Raw genomic sequence first — 25,767 nt, forward strand, 5'->3', positions numbered from 1 at the left:
ACATCAAGCTGTTGAAATTGTAGGTAGACAGCTTAGGAATAGTGTATTGCCGTCTCATGAACTTTTTCATTTCTGTTGATGAAAAAAGGTGATAATAATTGAGGGAGTACATGTTTAAGATTCTTATTGCACTTTTTCCTCTAATGAGATAATGGTTAGATTGGTCCAGAGACAAGTGAAACAATCCAGCACTTGCCGTATTGGCCAAATTTGCATGATTGACTTATATCTGCTTGATTGAAAAACTATTGTAAGATTAGAGACTGCCAAAAGCTGATTCTATTGCCCCACGTTATCTTAGAAGAATAATCACAAATGCAAAACAGCAAATTTAAGAGTAAGATTCACAAATCGTTAAGCAGTCATGATACGGAATCGTATAGAAAACACGGATAATGCAAAAATACACGGAATCAAAAAGATAGAAGATTAGGGTTTAAAATAGAGAAAGACAAGAACCTAACTATGAACTAGTTAGATACGAAACACGGATTAAGCTAAGTAAAGAATGCAATCCAAAGCCCCTACGAAGATATATATCAACTAGAACAATGAATTAACATCCAAATACAAAAGATAATCCAAGAATATGAACATGAACTCATACATGATAAACCTAATATAGATAGTCTAAAAATATGGTAAATAAAGAGAAATAAAAGATATCCTAAACCTCTCAAGGTTTGGTCTATTTAGGCTAGATGACTAAAATACCCTTAGGCTAGTAAAGAAGCTAAGTAGACCTATATTATAAGACTAGCCTAAATAGCTAAATTGTCAATATAGCCTTCTTGATCTTGATTCCTTTAAAGCACTCCAATGCTATGATGTTGACTAGGAAATCATCCTCATTAAGCGTGCTCATCCGGCTCGTATCAAGTCACGAACAATCGATAAGCAAAACGAAATATACAGATTCTTATTTTTATGTTTCGGAATTTGTGATTATATAGAGATTTGTTGGTCAATTGAACGCAGTACATGCCTTGTAAACTACTCAACTGGAAGATAAAGTTTCCAATGCGACCGAGAATAAGGTTGTAGCAAATCGAGTAAGTTTATAACTAGCATTGTTGTAAATTGTAATACGTAGTATAAACCGGAAATTCCAGTCTAGTATTTGCATCATTAGTTATAAAGACCAGATGGTTTCATCTATTTGCTAATCACATCCATCGGAGATTTGGCTAAATAGAGAATTTTGGTGAGGGGTGAATCATCGAAGCCAAAATAGTGGCAAGAACTTGACATTGACAGAGCCATTGCTCCATTTTTCATGTTAGATTCATTGTTGGACCTTGTTACCGTGCCAGACATTCAAAGTTATGCACACCTATTGTCAACTAATAGTAGAATATCATTATCAAAACATTTGAGTACTTTTGGCTAATTAGAACAATCTTGGAGAAGAATAAGGGGTAAAAATGGCGTGTGGTAGCCACTAAATAAGGTGGTGTTTATTTTTTATCCACCAATTCTAATGTTGAGCAAAAATAGCCACTACTCTATTAAAATTAATATGAAAAGATATTTTTACCCTTTCTTCTATTTCTTTTATTCCCAAACCCTTCCTTTATACGCTTCTCTCATTTAAGTTCAGAGCCAAAATTTTGCTCCCTCAATATCGTTCCTGCATGCAACTCTCTTCTCTCGATTGAAGTTCAGAGCCAAAAAGCAAAATTTCGCTCCCTCAATATCGTTCCTGTCCAGCCCACAATAATTTTCTGCGTATACTTTGTCCAACTTAATCTCTTCTCCTTTGTCATCTTCTCTGCAACAAACCAACGTACTAGTATGTTTTCGATTTTGCTTTTATGCATTTTTCTTTTTGTATATCTCTAATCGTGATTAATATTGTGTTTGTCATCAAGTATGTGTGAAATGTCCAAAATAATGATTATAACTTGATTCGCTGAGGAATAAGGTGTGGATTTTTGTGAGAAAGTTATTGAGAACCTTTTGGTATTGAAATGTGTTTGTGGTTCAATCAATATACTGATTATGTAAAGACATTTCAGAAAAATAGTCCTAAGATTTTGTAAGCTAATTGTGTTTAGGAATTTTAGTTAATTGTACTTCTATTAAAGATGCATCTAATTGGGTCCTGAATTTTAGTTTTTTAGTTTAAATATTAAGGATATTTCAGAAAAATAGTCCTATGAATTTGTAAGCTAATTTTAATCAATTGTGCTTCTATTAAAGATGCATCTAATTAGGTCCTGAATTTTAGTTTTTTAGTTTAAATATTAAGGACATTTTAGAAAAATAGTCCTAAGAATTTGTAAGCAAATTTCAGTTAATTGTGCTTCTATTAAAGATGCATCTAATTAGGTTCTGGATTTTAGTTTTTTAGTTTAAATATTAAGGACATTTCAGAAAAATAGTCCTAAGAATTTGTAAGCTAATTTTAGTTTATTGTTCTTCTATTAAAGATGCATCTACTTAGGTCCTGGATTTTAGTTTTGTAGTTTTAATATTAAGGACATTTCAGAAAAATAGTCCTAAGAATTTGTAAGCTAATTTTAGTTTACTGTTCTTCTATTGAAGATGCATCTACTTAGGTCCTGGATTTTAGTTTTATAGTTTAAATATTAAGGACATTTCAAAAAAATAGTCCTAATGTTTACGTTCTATTTCCTTCTTTGTAGTGTGCTAATGGAAGGAGATCATGTTTTCGAGTTTAATGATTGGCATAATTCGATGAGCTATTGGAAAGGAGATTTTCAGTATAAGGAAACAATAAAAAAAATTTTGTCGAACACGCAATGAAAGAAGTTGAGGGATGGTGTTTTCGGAAACTTTTTCCGATTACAAGGTGTGAAGTTTTGTGGTAGACTTATTCATTGTGTGTTGCTTTCAGAAATTGTAAGCAATGACTTGCATTCAATGACATTCAAGGTTTTTGATCATGAAGTGAAGTTTACACGTGAAGCGTTCCAGATAATTACTGGGTTGAAATGTTCTTCTTCAGTGGACTTCAAAGTTTTACGTGAAAGAGAGAATAGGCTTTCGAAAGTCTACTTCCCTGGAAAGGATAGAATCGAGTTAGGCGATTTGTGGCATTTTATTACTAGTCACCTATATGGTACAATTGCATCATTTGTAGGCAGCCATGATGATTTGGTGAAGTTGGCAACAATTTATTTTGTTGAATCTGTGTTGATGGGGAAGCGCAAGAATCGGAATGTGTCTGAGCGGGTAATGAAAATCGTAGATGACGATGAACTCTGCTCTTCTTTCAATTGGGGCTCTCTTTGTTATGAAAAGTTACTAAAATCATTGAAGAGTTGCTTGAAGCCCAAACAAAATACTTCAGCCAATGAGAATGAGAAAGAGAAAGATAAAGAGAAGGACAGTTATACTATATTTGGCTTCCCTTTCACCTTCTGTGTTTGGATTATGGAAGTATTCCAAATTTTTCAGGAAAAATAATTTGTGAACTTCAGAGAATGTGGGTTCCCTCGGATGCTATGTTATTCAGATATCAAATCTCCATATTATGACACCCTATGTAAAAAGTACTTCCATAATGAAAAAGTAAGTTAATATGATTACTAGCTATTATTTTGTTTATGTGTTTTAGTTCTGAATACTTACGTTTTTTTTCCTTATATAATAGTTGTATCAGTTGCTCGAGATGGTACCATTTCTTTCTTCTGAAGTAGATGCGGAGCCCGCTAGTGTGCATGTGCCATTGTCTCAAGATCAAAGTTCAATGCCTTCAACACAATTTGAAGAAGTCTTGCTTAAGAAAATTGTTAATATAGGTTTTCTGTCTTTGAATACCATTAGTTTTTTATTTGCATATTTTTGCTTAAGAGACTTTTTTATTTTTATGGTTTTTGATTTAGAGATTATCGGAGAAGTTCAAAAAGGATATGGAGGCAGATTTAGAGATTATCGGAGAAGTTCAGGACGTTTCAAAAAATTATATCCTCAAGTCTACTTGTACCAATCTCATTTTAAAAATAAAATGTAGCAAGCTGTGTTTAGCAAGCTGCAGATGTAAAGTTTTATAACTACTGATTTGTCCATTTTAAATTGCCAGTCTTTTATTAAATCTGTAGAGATATAGCAAAAGATACATTGATTGTTGTAGAACTTCAGGACATAATGTTCATAAACGTCCTGATTTGTTGAAGGATGAAAATAATATTCAGGACATATTTTTCTGAAATGTCCTGAACTTCTCGATATCTAGACAATAATCTGAGATTTTCAGAAGTAAAGGACATTTTAGAAATTTATGTCCTTAATATTAAATTCATACTTGAAATTTTCAGGACTTTTAAAATATTATGTCCTTACGTTTTACTTGTACCAATATGATTTTAAAAATAAAGATGTAGCAAGCTGCAGGCGTCAAATTATATAAAGAAAAGGACTTTCTTGTTTACTTACGGCAAGAATAAAATTCCATAAATAATAATTGGTCCGACAAAGGTAAATTGAACTCCCAGAAAAAGAAAAAGAAATAAAAAGCACGTAAGCGCAAAGAAACTTAAAAAATTCAGGACATCTTTTATATAACCATCTGCTAATGTTTACTTGCTCAAATAAACACAATCTAAATGAATCCAATTTATAGCAAAAACTTAAAAGAGTAGATAAACATAAGTGGATATATCTATTATTCTCTATGCTTCCTTGAAAATGGATGGACTGCCGGAGAATATATACAAGATATTCTATTATGACCAATTCTTCTGCAACGACCACATTTGAATGTTATTTTTGATGATTCGGTAGCTGAAATATGCCTTTTCTTCTGCCTTATACCTGGAGGGACTTTGAAATCTGGAGGTTTAATAATTTGTGACTTAACACTCTCTGGTACAATCCAAGAATCTGTATGTCCTACAGGATGTATTTGTCTTTCATATATTTTCAGCCAAGATTTCTTTAAGTACCAGTCCAAGCAGAAATTGGACTTCTTGATGTTTCTCTTCTAGATAGCTGCAATTGCATGTATACATGGTAATTCATCAAATTGAAATGAAAATAATCACATGTTCTTTTGTTTAAGTCCACCAAGAAAGTAATTCATTCTTCCTCAACTCTAGAACGCCATGAATCAACAAGGAAGACCTTCAAAGTTGAAAAACTATAAGTTAGTACATTATGTTAAATTATTATTAAAATAATAAGTTAAAGTAATAACATAATACTTACATTTAAAGTAAAATCTAAATCTATCTTTTTCTTCAATTTCTCTTCTACCCAACAAGAAACGTAATAAAAAGTTCCTTCTGCTTCATTTCTTATTTCATAAAACCAACATTGTAGCTTCACTTGGATGAAATCCATCATTCTTAATATAGGCAACTCCCTTGCTTCTAATAGCACAGAATTCATTGACTCAACTATGTTTGTTGTGAGCATGTCATACCTTCGTCGTGGACTACAAGAGCGTGCCCACCTTTCCGGTGGTTCTTCCATCAAGTAGTCAAAAGTCTTCTTATCAACTTTTGCTATATCTGACATGTATAGATCAAATTCTTTGTGCCTGTATACTCTTGCAGTACTTTGGAAAAGTTTTATGACCTCACTTTTCACTTTCCTTCGCTTTAGGTTCTGCTCCAAATGATAGATACAAATCCCATGGTGGCTTTCAGGATATACTTTTGCAATGCCATGTGCAATAGATTGATGCTTGTCTGATAAAAAAATTAAATTGTCACGGCTCCCAATTGCATTGCGAAGCTCACTAAAGTACCACTTATAGGAATTGTTATTTTCAGATTCTGCAATTCCAAAGGCTAGTGGGAATATTTGGTTATTTGCATCCTTTGAAACTGAAATCATTAAAACACCACGTTATTTTGACTTCAAAAAAGTTTCATCAACAATAATCACTGGTCTACAATAATTCCAACCAGCTATTGATGATCCATATGCATAAAACATATAAAGAAACCTGAAAATACAGTTTAACATAAGGTTAAAAATACAGGACACCAAATCCTTAACATTTATACTGCACACATCAAAGTTATGGACATCTTGTCCTTAATATTTTCATTTCACACATCAAAGTTAAGGACAACTTGTTCTTAACTTTTACAATGCACACATCAAAGTTAAGGACACCATGTACTTAACATTTTCACTGCACACATCAAAGTTAAGGACACAATGTCCTTAACATTTTCAATGCACACATCAAAGTTGTCCTTAACTTTTAGAATGCACACATCAAAGTTAAGGACACCATGTCCTTCACTTTTACAATGCACACATAAAAGTTAAGGATACCATGCCCTTATCATTTTCACTGCACATATCAAAGTTAAGGACACCATGTCCTTAACATTTTTACTGCACACATCAAAGTTAAGGACACCATGTCGTTAACATTTTCACTGCACACATATAAGTTAAGGACACCATGTCCTTAACATTTTCACTGCACACATCAAAGTTAAGGACAGAATGTCCTTAACTTTTTCACTGCATACATCAAAGTTAAGGACACCATGTCCTCAAATTTTACAATGCACACATCAATGTTAAGGACACCATGTCCTTAAGTTTTTCACTACACACATCCAAGTTAAGGACACCATGTCCTTAACATTTTCACTGCATACATCAAAGTTAAGGACAACTTGTCCTTAACCTTTACAATGCACACATCAAAGCTAAGGACACCATGTCCTTAACTTTTACAATGCACACATCCAAGTTAAGGACAGTTTGTCCTTAACTTTTACAATGCACACATCAAAGTTAAGGACACCATGTCCTTAACTTTTATAATGCACACATCCAAGTTAAGGACACCATTTTCTTGACTTTTTCAATGCACACATCAAAGTTAAGGACACCATGTCCTTAACTTTTATAATGCACACATCAAAGTTAAGGACATCATGTCCTTAGCTTTTTCACTGCACACATCAAAGTTAAGGACACCGTGTCCTTAACATTTTTATTGTACACATCCAAGTTAAAGACACCATGTCCTAAAGTTTATAAAACAGACTAATAAACTCCTTTTGATTGTTTACCTGTTATTGTCGTCTATATTTATGTTAGTTTATGTTCCCGGGTTTTTACTTTTCATCATATACAAGTATGAAGATAATAATTCATAATTCTCTTCAGGAGTTCCTCTTATTAAAGCTGAAGTACGTTGAATAGCATGCCACGCTTTGTGATAACCAATGTCTAGTCCATGCAATTTTTGCATTTCTGTCATGACAAAGGCTGGTGTAACTTCAAACCTTGGGTCTCGAAGATTGTCGATAATGTAACCACTAATAAACTTTGAAGTTGCATGCCTTTGATCAGCTTTCATAGTGTTAACTGAGTAGTCATGATTTTTCTCAATCTTTACTATTTTAAATAGTTATGAATCTTTAATTCTGAAAGCACGTACACACCACCCACACCTATCATCATTGCATTTCAACGAATATCTTGTTGATCTTGATCTAACAATCTTGAATTCAAAATGTACTTTAATTGCTATATTGGAAAAACAGTTAATTATACTCTTCTTTTTGTCAAATATTGATCCCACTTTTATTTCATCCAACGAAGCATTTTCTCTTAATATCGTAGTTGGGGATTCTTTTTGTTTCGATTTTGAGCTTCGTCTAGTTAGTTGAGTAAAGGGTTTTTCAGCAACTTCTTCTATTACCGGTGCACTCTCTAAGACTTGAATACCCAAAGCTTGTTCGTTGTCAATCTCTATAATGCTTTGTCCTTCCACTTGAATAGAATCAAATGTTTGAAGCACCTCTTCAGTTATTGGTTGAGCTTCAACCACATCTATTTCCATTATTTGTTGGCATTTGTCTTGATTGTCTTGTTGAGTTTCTGTATTGACATGTTCAAAGGTGCTTGTAGAACCAAAAACTCTTTCCAAAACATCAATAATGAAACGATAGCCCTTGAAGAGTGAATGACTTTTTAGTAACTCTATACATGTGTGAAGATCTAAATCTTTGGATACAAGCATTCCCTTGCTTGTCCCCAGATTGATATCAAACCATATCATTGCTTCAAACTTGTGTCTATCCAATTCAATAACTTCAAAGACCTGGTTAATGAAATCTTCAAATCGAATTGCCTCTGGTACTAGAACAAGCTTTGTTTGATGATCAAGATACTTACAGTCTGCAGTCCATCTACCATTAAAAGCAACTATAATACATATTGTATCCATCCTGCAAGTCAAAAAAATGGGAAATTCAGGACATATTTATACATCAATCGTGAAGTTAAGGACACGATGTCCTAAACTTTATCAATACAAGTTGCAAAACGCAGGACACTATGTCCTTAATATTTAGAACAACAGTCATGAAGTTAAGGACATAATGTCCTAACTTTATCAATATAAGTTGCAAATACAAGACACTATGTCCTTAATATTTACACAGTAGTCATGAAGTTAAGGACATCATGTCCTAAACTTTATTAGTACAAGTTGCAAAAATAGGACACTATGTCCTTAATGTTTACACAGTAGTCATGAAGTTAAGGACATCATGTCCTAAACTTTATCAGTACAAGTTGCAAAAACAGGACATTATGTCCTTAACTTTGATGTGTGAAGTCAAAAAGTTAAGGACATGGTGTCCTTAACTTTGATGTGTGCATTGTAAAAGTTAAGGACAAATGGTCCTTAACTTTGATGTGTGCAGTAAAAATTTAAGGACAAGCTGTCCTTAACTTTGATGTGTGCAGTGTAAATATTAAGGACAAACTATCCTTAACTTTAATGTGTGCAGTGAAAATGTTAAGGACGTGGTGTCCTTCACTTTGATGTGTGCAGTGAAAATGTTAAGGACATGGTATCCTTAATATTTAGAACAACAGTCATGAAGTTAAGGATATCGTGTCCTTAACTTTATTAATACAATTTGTAAATACAAGACACTATGTCCTTAATATTTAGAACAATAGTCATGAAGTTAAGGACATCGTGTCCTTAACTTTATTAACACAAGTTGCAAAACACAAGACACTTTATCCTTAATATGTTTTAGAACAACAGTCATGTTAAGGACACCAAATCCTTAACATTATGTCCTCAATATTTATAGAATAATCACAGAGTTAAGGACGCTATGTCCTTAACGTTATCAATACAGAAAAGAAAAAAAAATCAAATTCCTAGCATTTTATTCTTCAGTAACGAAATAAAAATTCACACAAATACACAAAAGCATATAGAGATATCTGAAATTTAGAACTTACTGTAATTTTATGGTGAATTTTGGACGAGAAAGTTGAATTCTGAACTTAGACTGGAAGTTTGAAATCGGAAGAGAAGCTTCTACAATTTTGGACGATCACAACAATTCTCTGCACGTAAGTTTGCACGTAAGTTTGAGCTGCTGCTGATCGTAAATAAGGAGCGTATATATCAGCGAAATCCTATATAGCAGAAGGGTATTTTCGTCCGGGCAGGTAAAAGTGTATTAAAGCAGTGGCTAAAGACTAAATACATTTAAAATAGTGGCTTAAAAATAAATACATGTGTTATTACTGGCTATCTGTGCATATCGGCCGAATAAGGGTGATAACAACTACTCCCTCTGTCTCAATTTAGAACACACATTTTCCTTATTAGTCTGTTCCAAAAAGTATTGACACATTTTTATATTTAGAAACAATTTAACTTTAAACTTTTCATTCTGCCAACTTTACTCTTAATGAGAAACTTTTATGGCCATACAAATATTACGACCCCATTAAGCTTTTGTCCCTGAAGCTTTTAACACTACATATTTCAAAAGTCTTCTTTTATTTCTTAAACTTTGTGTCAAGTCAAACTATATCATCTAAATTGAAACGGGGGAGTATTTAGAAATCACTAAAATATGTGGAAAGGATAAGGGAAATCATATGACTTGAAACTTTAGTCATTTGCTGATATAAAACTTGCCAAATCATATGGATTCATAATGCAATGGAGTTTATTTGTATATATGATTATGTATCATCAAAGTAAACAAAAAAAGCATGTCCTATATTATATAATAGTGGGAGTAAAATTTAATTTGATAAAATAATCACTTTTCAAAATTGTTTCAGGAATTGATACATTTCTCCAACATTTTTTAATATATAAGAGTCGAAGATATCAGCCCCCTAAAATTGCAAATAACTGTTTTTACTATTTAGCCTACAAAAGAGGGTATTTTAAATACAAATCTATTATTTGAACAGTGGCTCTTATAATTATGAAATGACTCTCTAAAATAGTACTTTACGTTAAAAGTCTGTGACGTAAAGATTTTGAAACCTAGTAGATTACCATAATAGAGGCAATTTGAGTGAATTGCATAAAATTATCAATATATTAGTCTTTAAGGTACCACACGTGTACTTTGTATCAATGAGAATAATTTTTTTGAAAACAACATAATAATATTAAAAAGATGTGTTTGCTTTTTTAAACTAGAAATAAAAATTAACAAAGCATTACAAGTTCCTGAAAATAATAATCACGTTTAGAGTTTTGATCTATTCTAATCATTCTTCTTTTAGTTTCAGTACATGATACATTGTACAAAAACATTAGGAACATCGTTTGAATGAAAGGTAAAAAGATCATTCATCTGACATGAACATTTTGGCATTTTAGCTTTTTATTTTGGGCGTTTCACTTTATTGATTGTCATAAAAATCAAAGAATATAATTTATATACTATATTAAAAGCACGAATGTCCTTAGCGAAATGTCGTTCGCCTTTTTAACCCTTTAAAAATAGAGTTCCCATTAGACAAAATAGTCATTTAATTATTTTCCTAATATTAAAGAATATCTATTTAATTATTTTCCTAATATTTAGGACTTCCAAATCAACTAAATATTATATGTTGAATCCTTCATCAATATATTTAAATAGAAAATTAACACCCAAAAGGACTAAAGTAGGAATGTTTCGTTCACTTAGAACTCTTTTTTAGATTTAGAAGTCTATGTTCTTTGTATAGAATTATAACCAATTATTTATTTATAATTTTAGTAAAATAAAGCTAATTGAAAGAGAATAAATTTAAAAGTACAAATAAAGTCTCGTGCATGTTTATCCTTAAAATTGGATAACAATTAAACTTATAATGTGATTTTAAGGACTTGTGATTTCACCTAATACCAATTGATAAATATGAAGATTAGTAATAGAAATTAACAATAAGATAAAGTAAACCAGTGCTGAAACGAAATTCAGCCCTCGAGCTAGAGTGCCCTCGAACTAGTCGATATTAGAACAATTATGAATAAAGCAGAAGTAAACTGATGAACAAGAATGTATAAGCGAGAGAGAAAGTATTATATTGCTTTGATATGCGTGAACAATGTGTGTTACAAATGATTAGAATTCCCCTTTATATAGTAGAAGAATTCTACTTATGATATAACTCTAATTACAGAATAAAATCTCATGATTAGCTAATTAACCGTTCCTGATTTGATCCGTTCTGAGATTTCCGCCATGATCTTCGACCAGTCATGGATATCTCGCCTTTATGTTATTATGCTATCTTCGATCTTGCTCGATGTCTGACTCATTTGATCTCGATCGCTACTGGCCTAGATCTCGACAAGTACCTCGAATCCCGAACTTGGTACTTTGTTCTCGTGCTTTGGTCTGATCCACTACGGGGACGACCTTCGATGCAACTCCCTGGTCTTAGTCTTGGTCAAATAGTAAAATCGGATGGGCCCGGTTTTAACCATATACAGATAGTCCCCTCATTTTTTGGAGTGTAATGACAAGAAACGAATTGAGCCTTCGATCCTCGACTTGTCATGATGTTACCTCTGTGACGCAAGCGATAGAAGTGACTGAAACGTCCCGTCAGTGTAGTTCTCTAGGCATTTAATGCGTGTCAGTTGGTGGTTGGCCACTAGTGGTTTCGAACTGTTGCCGTGAAACCCATAAATAGGCATTTTTACTATTGACTCAAACTTTACTTTCAATCTCCTCTATTCTTCAAAGCTTTTTGCATCTTCTAAGTTCTTCCATTCTACAAGATCTTTAGGTTTTATTGTTAACCCCTTCTTAAACATCAAGTCCCAATAGCTTCTTCTTTCTTCAAACTCAAACAAAAATGGCAAAAATGGCAAAAACGGTACCACAAAAAGAAGATGCTTCATCTTCTCAACCGGCCGGCGGAAAAGCACCGGTGGAACCCCGCCTTGAGGAATGTATTCCTGGGGGGTGCGCACTAAACTCTGATTTCAAGATAGAGAAGACCTCGGCGGTTCCCGGTCATTGCAAGACGGTATCGAGATACATATGCTCGATACCTAAGAGCTATGTCGACAAGGTCAAGGAGAATTGCAACTGGCAAAAGAAAGATGTAGTGATTCCGGGCCCAGATGAGGCTATTACTACCCACATGGAAGGGTATTTGAGTGTTTACACGTATCCTTTCACGTTGGGTCCTCTTGACCCAATCATCGTGGACTTCTGCAAGAAGTACCAGGTGACCCTCGGTCAGATTCACCCCTCATTCTGGAGGATCGTCATATTGCTCAGTTTTTCTCGAGCAAAATTGACGGGCTCCCCTTCACCCTCGACCACCTCATCAAGTTATATAGCCCCCGGCTTTACCAAGGTGGGTTAACAAAGCTCCAACGCCGAGCCACCAAAGTCTTTATCTCCAGTATAGACAAGGACCGAGGCTGGATGAGTCGATTCGTCAGGGTGAAGACCTCAGACTTAATTCCGGCAGAGAAAATGCCTTTTCCCGAGAAGTGGAATATGAAACATAAGTACGATCCCCTTCTATTTCTTACTTGGCTTTTTTGCTTTCTCTCACTGATGTTCTTTTTCGATGTAGCCGCTGCATGGATTCCCGGTGCCATCTCCGACATAAAGAGCTGGGTCAGGGACCTAGTCTCGACATCGACTTATGCTAAACGCCAATGGCGTGATTTATCGAAGGGCCGATGGGAGGCCAAAAATCATGGTAAGATTTCTTTCACGTGTATAGTGGCTTGATCAAGATATTCTTCTCATACTAACTCAATTTTCTTGTATACAAGCCTAGGCAAAGATGTGGCCAAAAGGCCTCCCATCTGGTGAGGAGGAGACTTCAACCCCGGTCGCAAAACCGGCGAAGGATAAAAAGAGGAAAAAGACCTCAACCTCCGAGGATCCAAAGCCCAAGAAAAATACGGCTCGTAAGCCGAAGAAAGACATTGTCGCCCTGCCTACGGAGGTACTTCGGCGCCTAAGAGAGAAAGAAGAAGAAGAAGAAGAAGAAGACGGCTCCGAATTGGTGGCACGAGTGAAGAGGAACACCGAGGCCCCAAAGGCCACTGAGTTGGTGGGAGCTGAAGAGATTCTGCCTCGAGCCGAAGGGGTCTTGTAAAAGGACTCGGGCAAAGTCCCTGAGTTGTTGAAGACTGAAGATGCCTCCCACCAGAATGAGAAACGTCGGGTATGTGTGAAGGGGCCGACTCTAAGGCCCTTCAAAATTAAGAGAATGCCCTAAGTGACCCACCTGGGGTAATAGAAATTGGAGACTCGCCGACTCTCCCTGCAATTTCTGAGGAGGCAATTTGGGAGGCCCAAGCTACGAGGACTCCCAATATAGAAGGAGCCCATAGAGGGGAGGACCCCTTCCGTGGTTACTTTACCGGGGTTGAAGACGCTACCGGCCTGAGTGATTTGGAGATTTCCAGGAAGGACTCGAGTGAAGCATCGAGTCTCTTTGATGAGGCTCAACAAGTCCTGAATCGGGTAAGCCTCAATTCCCCTCGTCGATATCACACTTATGTTTATTTCTTCTTTTCCTGTCTGATTTCCTTTTTTCTTTCCGTATAGGCCTTAGCACTCAATCAGGAGGCATTTTCCAAATCCTGAGCAGAGGTGAGTCGATGTGAGGCCGATCTTCAAGGGCTCACGGAGGAGAGAAATTCCCTCAAACTTCTTAGCGGGCAAAAAGAAGAAAGATCAAGGACCTCCGAGCCTAGTTGGCCACGGCTCACAAAGAACAGACCGATCTGATCAAGCAGGTAATGAAAATCTTAGAAACTCATGGCATCATTTAGGGGACGATGGCTAACACTTCAATCTCACAGGTTCAGCAAAAAGTCAAGATGATCGAGCAGTTTCGTGAGGAGATCAATATGATGAAGGCGGATACCTTGGGGTAAAAACAAAATATGGACCACCTTGCTTCAGAGAAGGAAGCTGCTCGAGCCCAATTGTCATCGGCCGAAAGTCAGCTTCAAGGTATGAAGGAGAAGAGCTCGGATCAAGCAAAGAAAATAGAGGAGACCGAGGCTCGGTTGGCCACCGAACTTGCAAAGGCCAAATCCGAGGCGGAAAAGGCTAAGGCCGATGCGGAGGAAATCATGGCCGTCTACCGGTCTGATGCTGAAGCTGCTCAAGACCAAGCGAGAGAGACTGTTAAGACCGCTCAAACTCGAGCACATTGGGTTGCTAAACTCGCCAAATGCCAATCTCGGAGGGAAACCCTCGAGGAGATCCATGCTTGAGGTTTCGATCTCACTAACGAGATAATAAAGGCTAAAGAGCATGAAGCCGATGCTAGAGAACTGGCCTCCTCCAATGATGATGATGATAATAATGATGACACCGAGAACGGGTCCGAGAGCGGGGGGCACCCCGATGGAGAAGTTGCCCCCGGAGAAAATTACGAACCTTAGGATTTTTTTGTTGCTATATAGGGTCCCGATCGGACCTTGTAAATATTATCATATATAAAAGATCTCTTTCCCTTTTGACTTGTCTTTATTTCATCTTCTATTTTGTGAAAATTGTGTTTCATTCATACTTTATGAAAATTTTGCTCATAAGTTCGAGGCTTAGGCAACTTGGTCGAAGTCGGACTAGTGTAGCCTTTATAATCGAGTGAATACTTGCTCGAACTCGGAGTAGGGTGACCCTTAGGTCTTAATTGAGTGAGGATGATTTTTTTAACTCAAAAATAAAATGGCCCTTTAGGCTCTTTAAAATGGCCCTTTAGGCTCTTGAATTAGGCCGATACGACCATAGTAAAAAGAATGGCTTCCCCCTTTTTTCGGCTTGAAAAGTTTATTATTTAATCATATAAAATCTATTATGCCTTAGCATGAAATAAGGAATTTGCTCGAGAGTTCGAACGATTCCGTACCCATTAGGATTTTCGAGGGTCGATATTATCGAGACCCTTTGTTTCGTAATGCCTTAGCATAAAATAAAGGATTTGTTCGAGAGTTCGAACGACTTTGCACTCATTAAGATTTTTGAGGGTCGATATTATCGAGACCCTTAGTAATTCAGCCGAGGGTAGCCTTTTTAACCGGTTTATGAAAATATTCGAAGGCCTATTTTATAATGGAAATCAGACGTCTCCAAACCGTGATAATTTGGCCGTAGCCTTTAGTTTAGGATTTGCCAATTGGGCTTGTTTCTCTGTTGTACTTCGAACTTGTTCGAAGTGTCAGTCCTAGAGTGGGGTGGTGGTGGCCTATAAAATCGAGGGTTGCCTTTTTATGGTCTTACGATATCGAGGTTTTAGTAATTCGATCATGTCAATTTTTCAGATGGCAGTACCTGAGTGCGGGTTTAGTTGCTCGAACTTTAGTTACGATCGGCCCTTTAGCCGATTTCCATAAAAAATCACAAGCACGAAATTGTAAAGTAAAAATTTCTCTAAGGCATGAAATATTTGGTAAGGAGAAAATACATCTTTCAATAGATCATACATGTGTACATGTTTGTCATTAGGGCTCGAGTAATCTACATGGGCACGGTTCGTTCGACCGCTTGGACCTTACATACAAAGTTTACCTATCGAGACCCTGCTGACATGAAGTACTTTCCTTATAACAAAGTTGACATTTGAGGGTGATGCCCCCCAGTATTCGAGGTTGATTGTAAAGAAGCCTCGTATACTGTTGAATTGCTCTAAGTTAACACGAACAATGGTTGCCTCATTAAAAATCTCGCCGGAACAACCCATTTGGGACAAAAACCGGTCTAAGGGAAAAAAAATGCAATGCGTGCTTTCAGACCTAAGGACTTTGTGCTGAAGAATCCCTTGATGTCTTCGATTGAATATATACAATCGGTTAATATAAAATTTAAATGAAAATTGAGAAGGTCATACCTTAGTAGTAATATCGTTTGAGGAGTGATATGTTCCAATTGTTTGGAAATTGCTCGCCATTTATCGTGCCAAGTTTGTAGGATCCTTTTCCGACAATATCGAGGACCAGATACAGTCCCTCCCAGTTTGGGCCAAGTTTTCCTTAGTTTGGATCTCGAGTATTGAGGGTGACCTTTCTCAGAACTAGGTCCCCGATTTTAAAATGTCGAGGATTAGCTCTTCGATTGTAATACCTTTCGATCCGTTGTTTCTGTGCGGCCATTCGAACGAGGGAGGCTTCCCGCCTTTCATCTAGCAATTTGAGGCTTGTATTCATAGCCTCGTGATTTGACTCTTCTGTTGCATACCGAAACCAGAATCTAGGTTCCCCGACTTCGATCGGGATCAGAGCTTCGGCACCATAGACTAAAGAGAATGGTGTTGCTCCCGTACTGGATTTCGATGTTGTTTGGTACGTCCAAAGGACCTCGGGGAATATTTCTCTCCATTTTCCTTTAGCTTCGGTCAATCTTTTCTTTAGATTTTGAATGATGATCTTGTTTGTCAATTCGGCTTGTCCGTTCCCACTAGGATGATATGGCGTTGACATGATCCTTTTTATTTTGTGGTCTTTGAGAAACTTTGTCACTTTGTTGCCGACGAATTGCTTTCCATTGTCGTAGATGATTTCGGCAGGCATCCCGAATCGGTATATAATGGGGTCCCAGATGAAGTCTATGACTTCTTTTTCTCTGACTTTCTCGAAGGCCTGTGCTTCAACCTACTTAGAGAAATAGTCAGTCATAAACAAAATGAATTTAGCTTTACTTCGGGCTGATGGTAGAGGGGCGACGATATCCATTCCCCATTTCATGAATGACCATAGGGATAAGACTGAATGGAGTTACTCCCTGGGTTGTTGAATCATCAGCGCATACCTTTGATATTTGTCGCACTTTCGAACAAACTCTTTTGTATCTTTTTTCCATATCGACCCAATAGTATCCTGCTCTAATGACTTTATGAACCAATGACTCGGCACCGGAATGATTTCCGCAAGTGCCTTCATGAATTTCACGTAGGACGTAGTCAGTATCTCCTGGACCCAAACATATTGCTAATGGTCCATCGAACATTCTTCTATACAATGTTCCATCCTTGGCGAATATGAACCGTGCGGCCTTCGTACGTAGAGTCCTCAATTCCTTAGGACCCGATGGAAGCTTTTCGTTCTTTAGGTACTCGATATATTTATTCCTCCAATCCCATGTCAGACTTGTGGAGTTTATTTCAGCGTGGCCTTCTTCGATTACTGACCTCAAAAGTTGTACGACAGTCCCCGAGCTTAGCTCGTCATCTTCGACTGATGACCCCAAATTTGCAAGGGCATCGGCCTCGCTATTTTGTTCTCAAGATACATGTTGTAGGGTCCATTCTTTAAATCAATTTAGAGCCACCTGTAGTTTGTCCAAGTACCTCTGAATTAGGTCTTCTCAAACCTCAAAGGTTCTGTTGACTTGGTTTACCACAAGTAAGGAGTCACATTTGGCCTCGATGACCTCTACTCCCAAACTCTTAGCTAGCTCTAGACCTACAATCATGGCCTCATATTCGGCCTCATTGTTAGTCAATTTTGAAGTTTTGATAGACTGTCTAATTGTATTACCTGTGGGCGGTTTCAAAACGATGCCTAACCCGGACCCCTTCACATTCGAAGCGTCATCTGTGAAAAGGGTCCACACCCCCGATGACGTACCTAATTTTAGTAATAGTTCCTTTTCAACCTCGGGTACGAGGGTTGGTGTGAAGTCGGCCATGAAGTCTGCCAAGATTTGTGACTTTATGGCTATTCAGGGTTGATACTCGATATCGTACCCGTTGATCTCGACGGCCCATTTGGCCAATCGGCCTGAGAGTTTGGGCTTATGCAAAATATTGTGAAGGGGATAGGTAGTCACCACACAAATTGGGTGACATTGAAAATATGGTTTTAATTTCCTAGAAGTGCTTATTAGAGCGAGCACTAATTTTTCTAAGTGTGGGTACCGGGTCGGCCTCACCTAGGGTTCGACTAACATAGTAAACAGAAAATTGCGTACCTTTCTCTTCTTGAACTAGGACCCCACTTACCGCGATTTCCGAGACCGCTAAGTACAACTAGAGTTGCTCGTCCGCTTTCGGAGTATGAAGAAATGGCGGGCTCGAGATATACCGTTTTAGTTCCTCTAATTCTTGTTGGCATTCCGGGGTCCATGAAATATTATTTTTCTTTTAAGCAGTGAGAAGAAGTGGTGTCTCCTATCTGAAGACCTCGAAATAAATTTACCCAGGGCAGTTATGCGCCCTGTTAACCTCTGTACGACCTTGACATTATCCACTATCGTGATGTCTTCGATTGCCTTGATTTTATCGGGGTTGATCTCGATTCCCCGATTTGACACCATAAAGCCGAGGAACTTTCCCGAACCAACCCTGAATGCACATTTCTCCGGGTTGAGCTTCATGTTGTATTTTCTTAGTATGTCAAAGGTTTCCTGCAAATGTTTCAAATGGTTCTCTGCGTGCAGGGACTTAACTAGCATGTCATCAATATAAACCTCCATCGATTTTCCTATATGTTTTTCGAACATTCGATTTACTAGGTGTTGATAAGTAGCACCAGCATTTTTTAGTCCTGCCTTCATTACGTTATAACAATAGGTGTCATACTTAGTGATGAACGAAGTATTTTCCTGATCCTCTTGGTTCATTTGTATTTGATTGTACCCGGAGTAGGCATCGAGAAAGTTAAGGATCTCGTGGTCGGCCGTCGCATCGATCATTCGATCGATATTTGACAAAGGAAAGGAGTCTTTAGGGCATTCTTTGTTTAAATCCTTATAGTCTACGCACATTCTAAGTTTATTCCTTTTTTAGGGACTACGTTTGCTAGCCATTCGGGGTATTTTACTTCCTGAATGGACCCTATTTTGAGAAGTTTGGTTACCTCGTCCTTGATAAAAGCATGTTTAACCTCGGACTGGGGACTTCTCTTTTGCTTTACCGATCGAAACTTTGGGTCCAAGCTCAATCGATGGGTAGTGATCTCCGGTGGGATCCCTGTCATATCAAGGTGTGAACAAGCAAAACTATCCATATTATCGATAAGGAATTTAATGAGTTTTTCCCTGAGCTCGGGTGTTAATCCCGTGCCTAGGTATATCTTTCGCTCGGGTAGGTACTCGATTAGTATGACTTGCTCCAGCTCTTCGACCATTGATTTTGTGGCATCGTAGTCATCGGGAATTATGAAGGATCAGGGAATCCAATGTTCGTCATCCTCGTCCGCCCCCCTTCCTCTGATTGGGTCGAGGCTGGTACCTGTGGTTGCTATTTAACCTCCTTCTTTTCTTTTGACTCCGATCCTTTTGCTGATGAAAGCGCTGATACCGATATTACTTCATCGACCGTGAATATCTCTTTGGCAGCATGTTGTTCCCCATACACCCTTTTTACTCCATCCGGCGTCAGGAATTTCAGCATTGTTGAAGGGTTTATGGGACCGCCCTCATGTTGTGAGTCTGGGGTCTTCCGAGCAGGGCGTTGTATCTCATATCGCCCTCGATCACATGGAACTTGGTTTCTTGAATAGTCCTGGCTACATTTACTGGTAAGATGATTTCGCCTTTAGTTGTTTCACTTGCCATATTAAAACCATTGAGAACTCAAGCAGTGAGAACGATCTGATACTGTAGGATGAGTTAATCCACGACCCTTGATCGAATAATATTGGCCGAGCTCCTTGAATCAATTAAAACAAGTTTAACCTGCATTTTATTCATAAGAATAGAGTTTACCAATACATCATTGTGGGGTTGTGAGATCCCCTCTGCTTCCTCGTCATTGAACGACAAGGTGCCTTCCGGTACATAGTCTCGAGTTCGTTTCTCCCTGGTGATCGACACCTTGGTGCGTTTGAGCACAGGCTCTTGTGGTATGTCGACCCCACCAACGATCATGTGAATCATGTTCTGTGGTTCTTCCTGTTCATTTTTCCTGTTTGCATCCCTGTCTCTGAAGTGATTTTTAGCTCGGTCGCTCAAGAATTCTCGAAGGTGACCCTCGTTGAACAGACGGGCCACCTCCTCCCTAAGCTGTCTGCAGTCTTCGGTTCTATGACCATGGGTACCATGGTATTTGCATATTTGGTTAGGGTTCCTTTGGGCTGGATCGGTCTGTAGGGGTCTGGGCTATCTAGTATCCTTGATTCTCCCAATGTCTAATACAATACCTAATGCGTCGATGCTGAAGTTGTATTCTGATAATCGTGGTGCTTCTGTGGGATCAACATGTTTATCGAAGCCACTTTTGCTCATGAGCCCTCGAGAACTCTATCCTCGATCATTCCTTCGATCATTTCGAGCGAGATTACGTCCTAGGCTGCTGTTTCTACGATCTGCATTGTATGGTTGATACCGATCTCTATTCGATCGGGGTTCTCTGTCGATGTCCCTTTAAACTCTGCCGATGGGCTTGTTTGGGTAGACAGAACCGGAAGGGGTCCCCAATTGATCATCCTCAACCCTGATCTTTGACTAGTATCGATTATGCACATCGGCCCAGGTTATCACTGGATATTCAATTAAATTCTGCTTTAGCTGCCGTGATGCTACCGAACTCCGTTCGTTCAAACCTTGAGTAAAGGCTTGAACAGCCCAATCATCTATGACCAGGGGTAGGTCCATGCGTTCATCTGGAACCGATATACGAATTCCCTTAACATTTCGTTGTCTTTCTGTTTCACTTTAAAGAGGTCTGACTTCCTAGTTGCAACCTTTATTGCTCTAGCGTGTGCCTTCATGAAGGAATCTGCAAGCACGGTGAAGGAATCGATGGAATTGGGTGGCAGATTGTGATACCATATCATCGCCCCTTTAAATAGAGTTTCTCCAAATTTCTTCAGTAGAACAAATTCAATCTCATCATCTTCTAAGGCATTCCCCTTTATTGTGCATGTATAAGAAGTGACATGCTCATTAGGGTCGGTGGTCCCATTGTATTTGGGAATTTCCGGCGTGCGGAATTTCTTCGGAATGGGCTTCGGAGCCGCACTTGGGAGGAAAGGCTTCTGCACAACTTCTTCGAATCCAAACCCTTTAGAATCAGTGGTGCCCCCGGTATTTTGTCAATCCGGGAGTTATATGTTTCTACTTTTTTGTCATTCACCTCGATTTTATTTTCACCTGATTCAATCCGTTTAGTGAGCTCCTCGGGCATTTTCATAATGGTGGATCAGTCCCCGATTCATTGGTGTTCGATATCTCTGGTATAGGTTCGGCCCTACGAATAACTTCTGGTGAGGGTTCGGGTTCGACCCCATTTGGTGCTCGGTGCTGATTTTGTAGTTGTGCTATAGCGGCTTACTGAGCCTGAAGCATTTCAAATATCAATTGGAGGCTGACTCCACTGTCTTCTCCGCCCTGCATACCTCGACCACCTGATCGACCTTCCCTGCATACGCTACCTTCGGGATCAGTGCCCAGATTTGCATTTAGGGTGATATGTGAACTGACATCGACGAGATTTGCAATTGGTACTCCCTCGAGATTAGCCTGAGGCACTCGATCCCTGGGGCGGCTATATTGTCGTTTTCCCCGTGAAATCCGAGGTCGTTGTTACCATGTGTGGGTGCAGTTTGTGAGTTTGATATGTTTATCCTGAAAACAAAAACACTTACAATAATAAGCGTAAAGTATTGTGTGTTGTCGGAATCAGTATTAAGCAATCACTACTATCCTTAGCCCCACGTGGGCGCCAAACTGTTTACCCTAAATATTGGATAACAATTAAACTTATAATATGGTTTTAAGGACACATGATTTCACCTAATACCAATTGATAAATATGAAGATTAGTAATAAAAATTAACAATAAGATAAAGCAAACCAGTGCTGAAACGGAATTCAGCCCTCGAGCTATAGTGCCCTCGAACTAGTTGATATTAGAACAATTATGAATAAAGCAGAAGTAAATTGGTGAACAAGAATGTATAAGCGAGAGATAAAGCGTTATATTGCTTTGATATGTGTGAACAATGTGTGTTATAAATGATTAGAATTCTCCTTTATATAGTAGAGGAATTCTACTTATGGTATAACTCTAATTACAGAAGAAAATCCCATGATTAGCTAATTAACCGTTCCTGATTTGATCCATTCCGATATTTCCTCCATGATCTTCGACCAGTCACGGATATCTCGCCTTTCTGTTATTATGCTATCTTCGATCTTGCTCGATGTCTGTCTCATTTGGTCTCGATCGCTACTGGCCTCGATCTCGACAGGTACCTCGAATCCCGAACTCGGTACCTTGTCCTCGTGCTTTGGTCTGATCCACTACGGTCTCGGTCAAATAGTAAAATTGGGTGGGCCCGATTTTAATCGTATACAGTGCACATAGCTTTTTAAAGTTTAGGAATTCTTATTTTATTATGACAGAATTATAAAATAGTACTCTTTTAGCATGAATATTTCAAAGGATATTCACAATCCACCTTTAAACAAGTAACTTTAAAAAAATAATTAAAGGCTAAAAGGTAGAACTAAACCTAATTTTAATTTTAACATGAATTTTATATTTTTACTGCTTCTAAAATAGTATTAACGTACTCCTTTTAGAACCCGAGAATTTCATATAATTTTATTACAATCATAGACGCTTAGTTATTTACTAATTTGTTGAAATAATTATTATATTTTTTCTTATTGATTGAACTAATAGCACTATTTGTATTTTTTCAGCGAGAAAAAAGGTATCTTTTGTCAGTTAGTTGACTTTATTTGTGTTTTCTAAAATGAATTTAAAAATATATAACTTTTCAAACAAATTTTTACATAATAATTTACATGTTCAAGGGTTAATGCGTACTTGCTAAAACTAAAAATGAAGAACGATAACTTGTGAAACTAAAGTAATGATATTATATAAAATTTGTAATGATTTTTAAGCTGAATATATTGACCTACATGATTGAGGGTTTATATGGGAGTATAGTTTCTCTGTTTATTATGTTAGCTAGATAAGTTCAATAATTACTATTTTCAAAAACTTATATTTTATCACTCAAACATAATATATATATATATATATATATATATATATATATATATATATATATATATATATATATATATATATAATATTTTATTAGTTCATATTCATCGAGATAGTGTTCGCTCATAATCGTTTGTCTTTTTTACCCTTTAAAATTGACTTTCACGTCATATAAAATAGTAATTTAAGTTATTTTTCTAAATTGTAAGAATAGTCATTTATTATTTTCCTAATATTTTGGAATAATTACTAAATTCTTTTCCTAACACTTATGATATTGATCTAAAAAAAACATATTGTTTGATTGGAGTCCTTCATTTAAACTATATTTAGATTTAGGGTATTGAATTCCAAGCATTTGACGAGTATTTTTTTATATTGGTTTAGGAGTATTGTTTTTTGTTATAAAAGCTTAGGGTTAGTAGTTCTTGTTCTCCTTTTCTTGGTTTAGGAATCCTTTTTTTCTTTCTTCTTTTTTTTCCAGTTTTTGAAGTACTTTGTCAAGGTTTACGAGTATTTCTTTCAAATAATAAAATACTCATTGAATTATTTTTCTTTATATTTAGTATTTAATGCCAACTAAACTTTTGTAATTAAATCAAACTTGGAGTATGAACAAATATCTCGTAATCATAAATGTAGTACCTCAATCAATTCTAAGTTTTACAAATTTCAAGTATCAAGCTTACTAAGAAAATATTTTAATTTTAAGAATATAAGAGAAAGACAAGTGTTCGTAAAATTCAACAACACTAACGGTTGTACTAACATAAAAGTCCAAAAATGATGTCATAACGGATTTTTTTTATTACAATGAACATAGATTATTATTGGATAAAAATTATAATTATAGTTAAATATTTAAACTTGGGATGCGCTAATATTAAAATTTGAATCAACGACAAAAACAATTATTCTCCTTAACGTTAAAAACAAATCATTAAGTCTCGATTAATCAAAAAAAACCTTTGATTTAACTAATGTGAGAAAATTTCAAGTCATTTTTTGCGAAATTCATCATATTAATCGGTTATATTATAGTATTAAGAGTTAAATTATTAAAAATGCAAATGTTTAACAACAAAAGTGAAACATTAGAAGACAAAATATATTCTAAGTGAGTTGTCATTAATTAATTTTCTTTCTTGGTATTCGTTTAAACAAATGACAACTCTCTATACTTATTGTAAAATATTAACTTCATGTAGACATTTTTAAAGTTAGCATTTGATAACTTGATTTATATGTTCTTCATATACATATATTTTATTGATTGACGCCAAACACACATGCAACACACATACACTAAAGTTAGTATAATAAAAGAGGTATGAAACACATTTGTAGTAAATTTCTTATTTGCTGTCCAAAAATATGCAACCCATATATGATGCTTGTCAACAAATATAATATGAGCTCAATAATTGTAAACCAGCAATGCTAATCAAGATACAAAGGCATCACATCAGTAGATCAAAGTCATAAAAACTTTAAATAATACAATAGTGAGAACAAAGCAACATCTAACGGACTTCTATTATTTTTGTTGATCGGCCGATGACGAAATCAACCATTCTAATAGCTTGTTTGGCCAAGTTTATAAAATCAAATATATTTTTTTCTCAAAGGCATTTTTTTCAAAGCATTTCTGAACAGCAGTTAGTATTTAGGCCAAGCTGTAAAAAAGTGTTCCTAAATATATTTTCTATCAAAAGTGCTTTTGAAAAAAGTGTTTCTGAAGAGAATTATTTTTTCCTCTTCTCCAAAACTGTTTCTGTTTCTCCCACTTTTTTTTTATTTTAAAAGCTTGAACAAACACTTCAATTTTGAAAAAGAACAACCTTTTTTTTGTTGGAAAAAAATGCTTTTAGCATAACCTTGACCAAACAGGCTACTAAGATTCATAAACAAAGGTCCACAAACAAAGTTGAATGTCTTCATTCATAGTACTGCTACAAATTTTTAAATTGTGGCTCATCATTTACTTATTCAAACAAACAGTTCAACTCAAAACACAGCATATGTATCAAATTATCGAAAAGAACATGTCGGTATAATTGAAAATAGAATCAAACATATTACCTTGTCATAATGCTTATGCAGTCTACATCAATTAAAAAAAAAAAGTTAAAATAAATTACCCAAGGCAATAATGCAAACATGACAACATAAATACACGTAATATATGAATTAATTGACATACAACTCGACGATAGAGGTACACCAATCTTAGGGATGGCAAACAGGGCGAATTTAAGCTTACGCGGGGCGGGGTGGGTTTAAGTTTCCGCGGTGCGGGTTCAAAAATATTTTAAAAATTCAAAGCGGTTGCGGGTTAGGCAGTTTTGATTTTTGGGTAATACATGTATCGTACATTACTTCTCTTCATTAAAAAGAAAATCAATTATTTTGTACATTTCTGTTCAAGTAAATTTCTGATAGACTTTCACAGTGGTATTTGGCATTTATAATTTTTCCCTTGCTTATCTTTAACATTTTCTTTAAAAAAAATTGTTAGTTCATTTATCTCCTCCTCTTTTTCTTGCTCCTTTAAGCTTAAATTTGCAGGCCATATTCTAGCTATGATCTAAACGTAGATACTAC

The 25,767-nt window shown here is 36.5% G+C and overlaps 1 protein-coding gene across 1 annotated transcript; it reads right to left on the reverse strand.

Moving 5' to 3' along the window:
- Positions 1-5,043: 5,043 nt before the first annotated feature.
- Positions 5,044-7,300, reverse strand: LOC138901246 (uncharacterized). The gene is made up of 4 exons (XM_070188994.1): positions 7,074-7,300; positions 5,877-5,917; positions 5,173-5,795; positions 5,044-5,088 (listed from the first exon to the last, which is right to left on the reverse strand). The coding sequence occupies exons 1-4, from the start codon at positions 7,298-7,300 to the stop codon at positions 5,044-5,046; spliced, it is 936 nt and encodes a 311-aa protein (XP_070045095.1).
- Between the last annotated feature and the right edge of the window lie 18,467 nt (positions 7,301-25,767).

This window comes from Nicotiana tomentosiformis, chromosome 11 (genome assembly GCF_000390325.3).
Source record: "Nicotiana tomentosiformis chromosome 11, ASM39032v3, whole genome shotgun sequence".
NCBI lineage: Eukaryota > Viridiplantae > Streptophyta > Magnoliopsida > Solanales > Solanaceae > Nicotiana > Nicotiana tomentosiformis.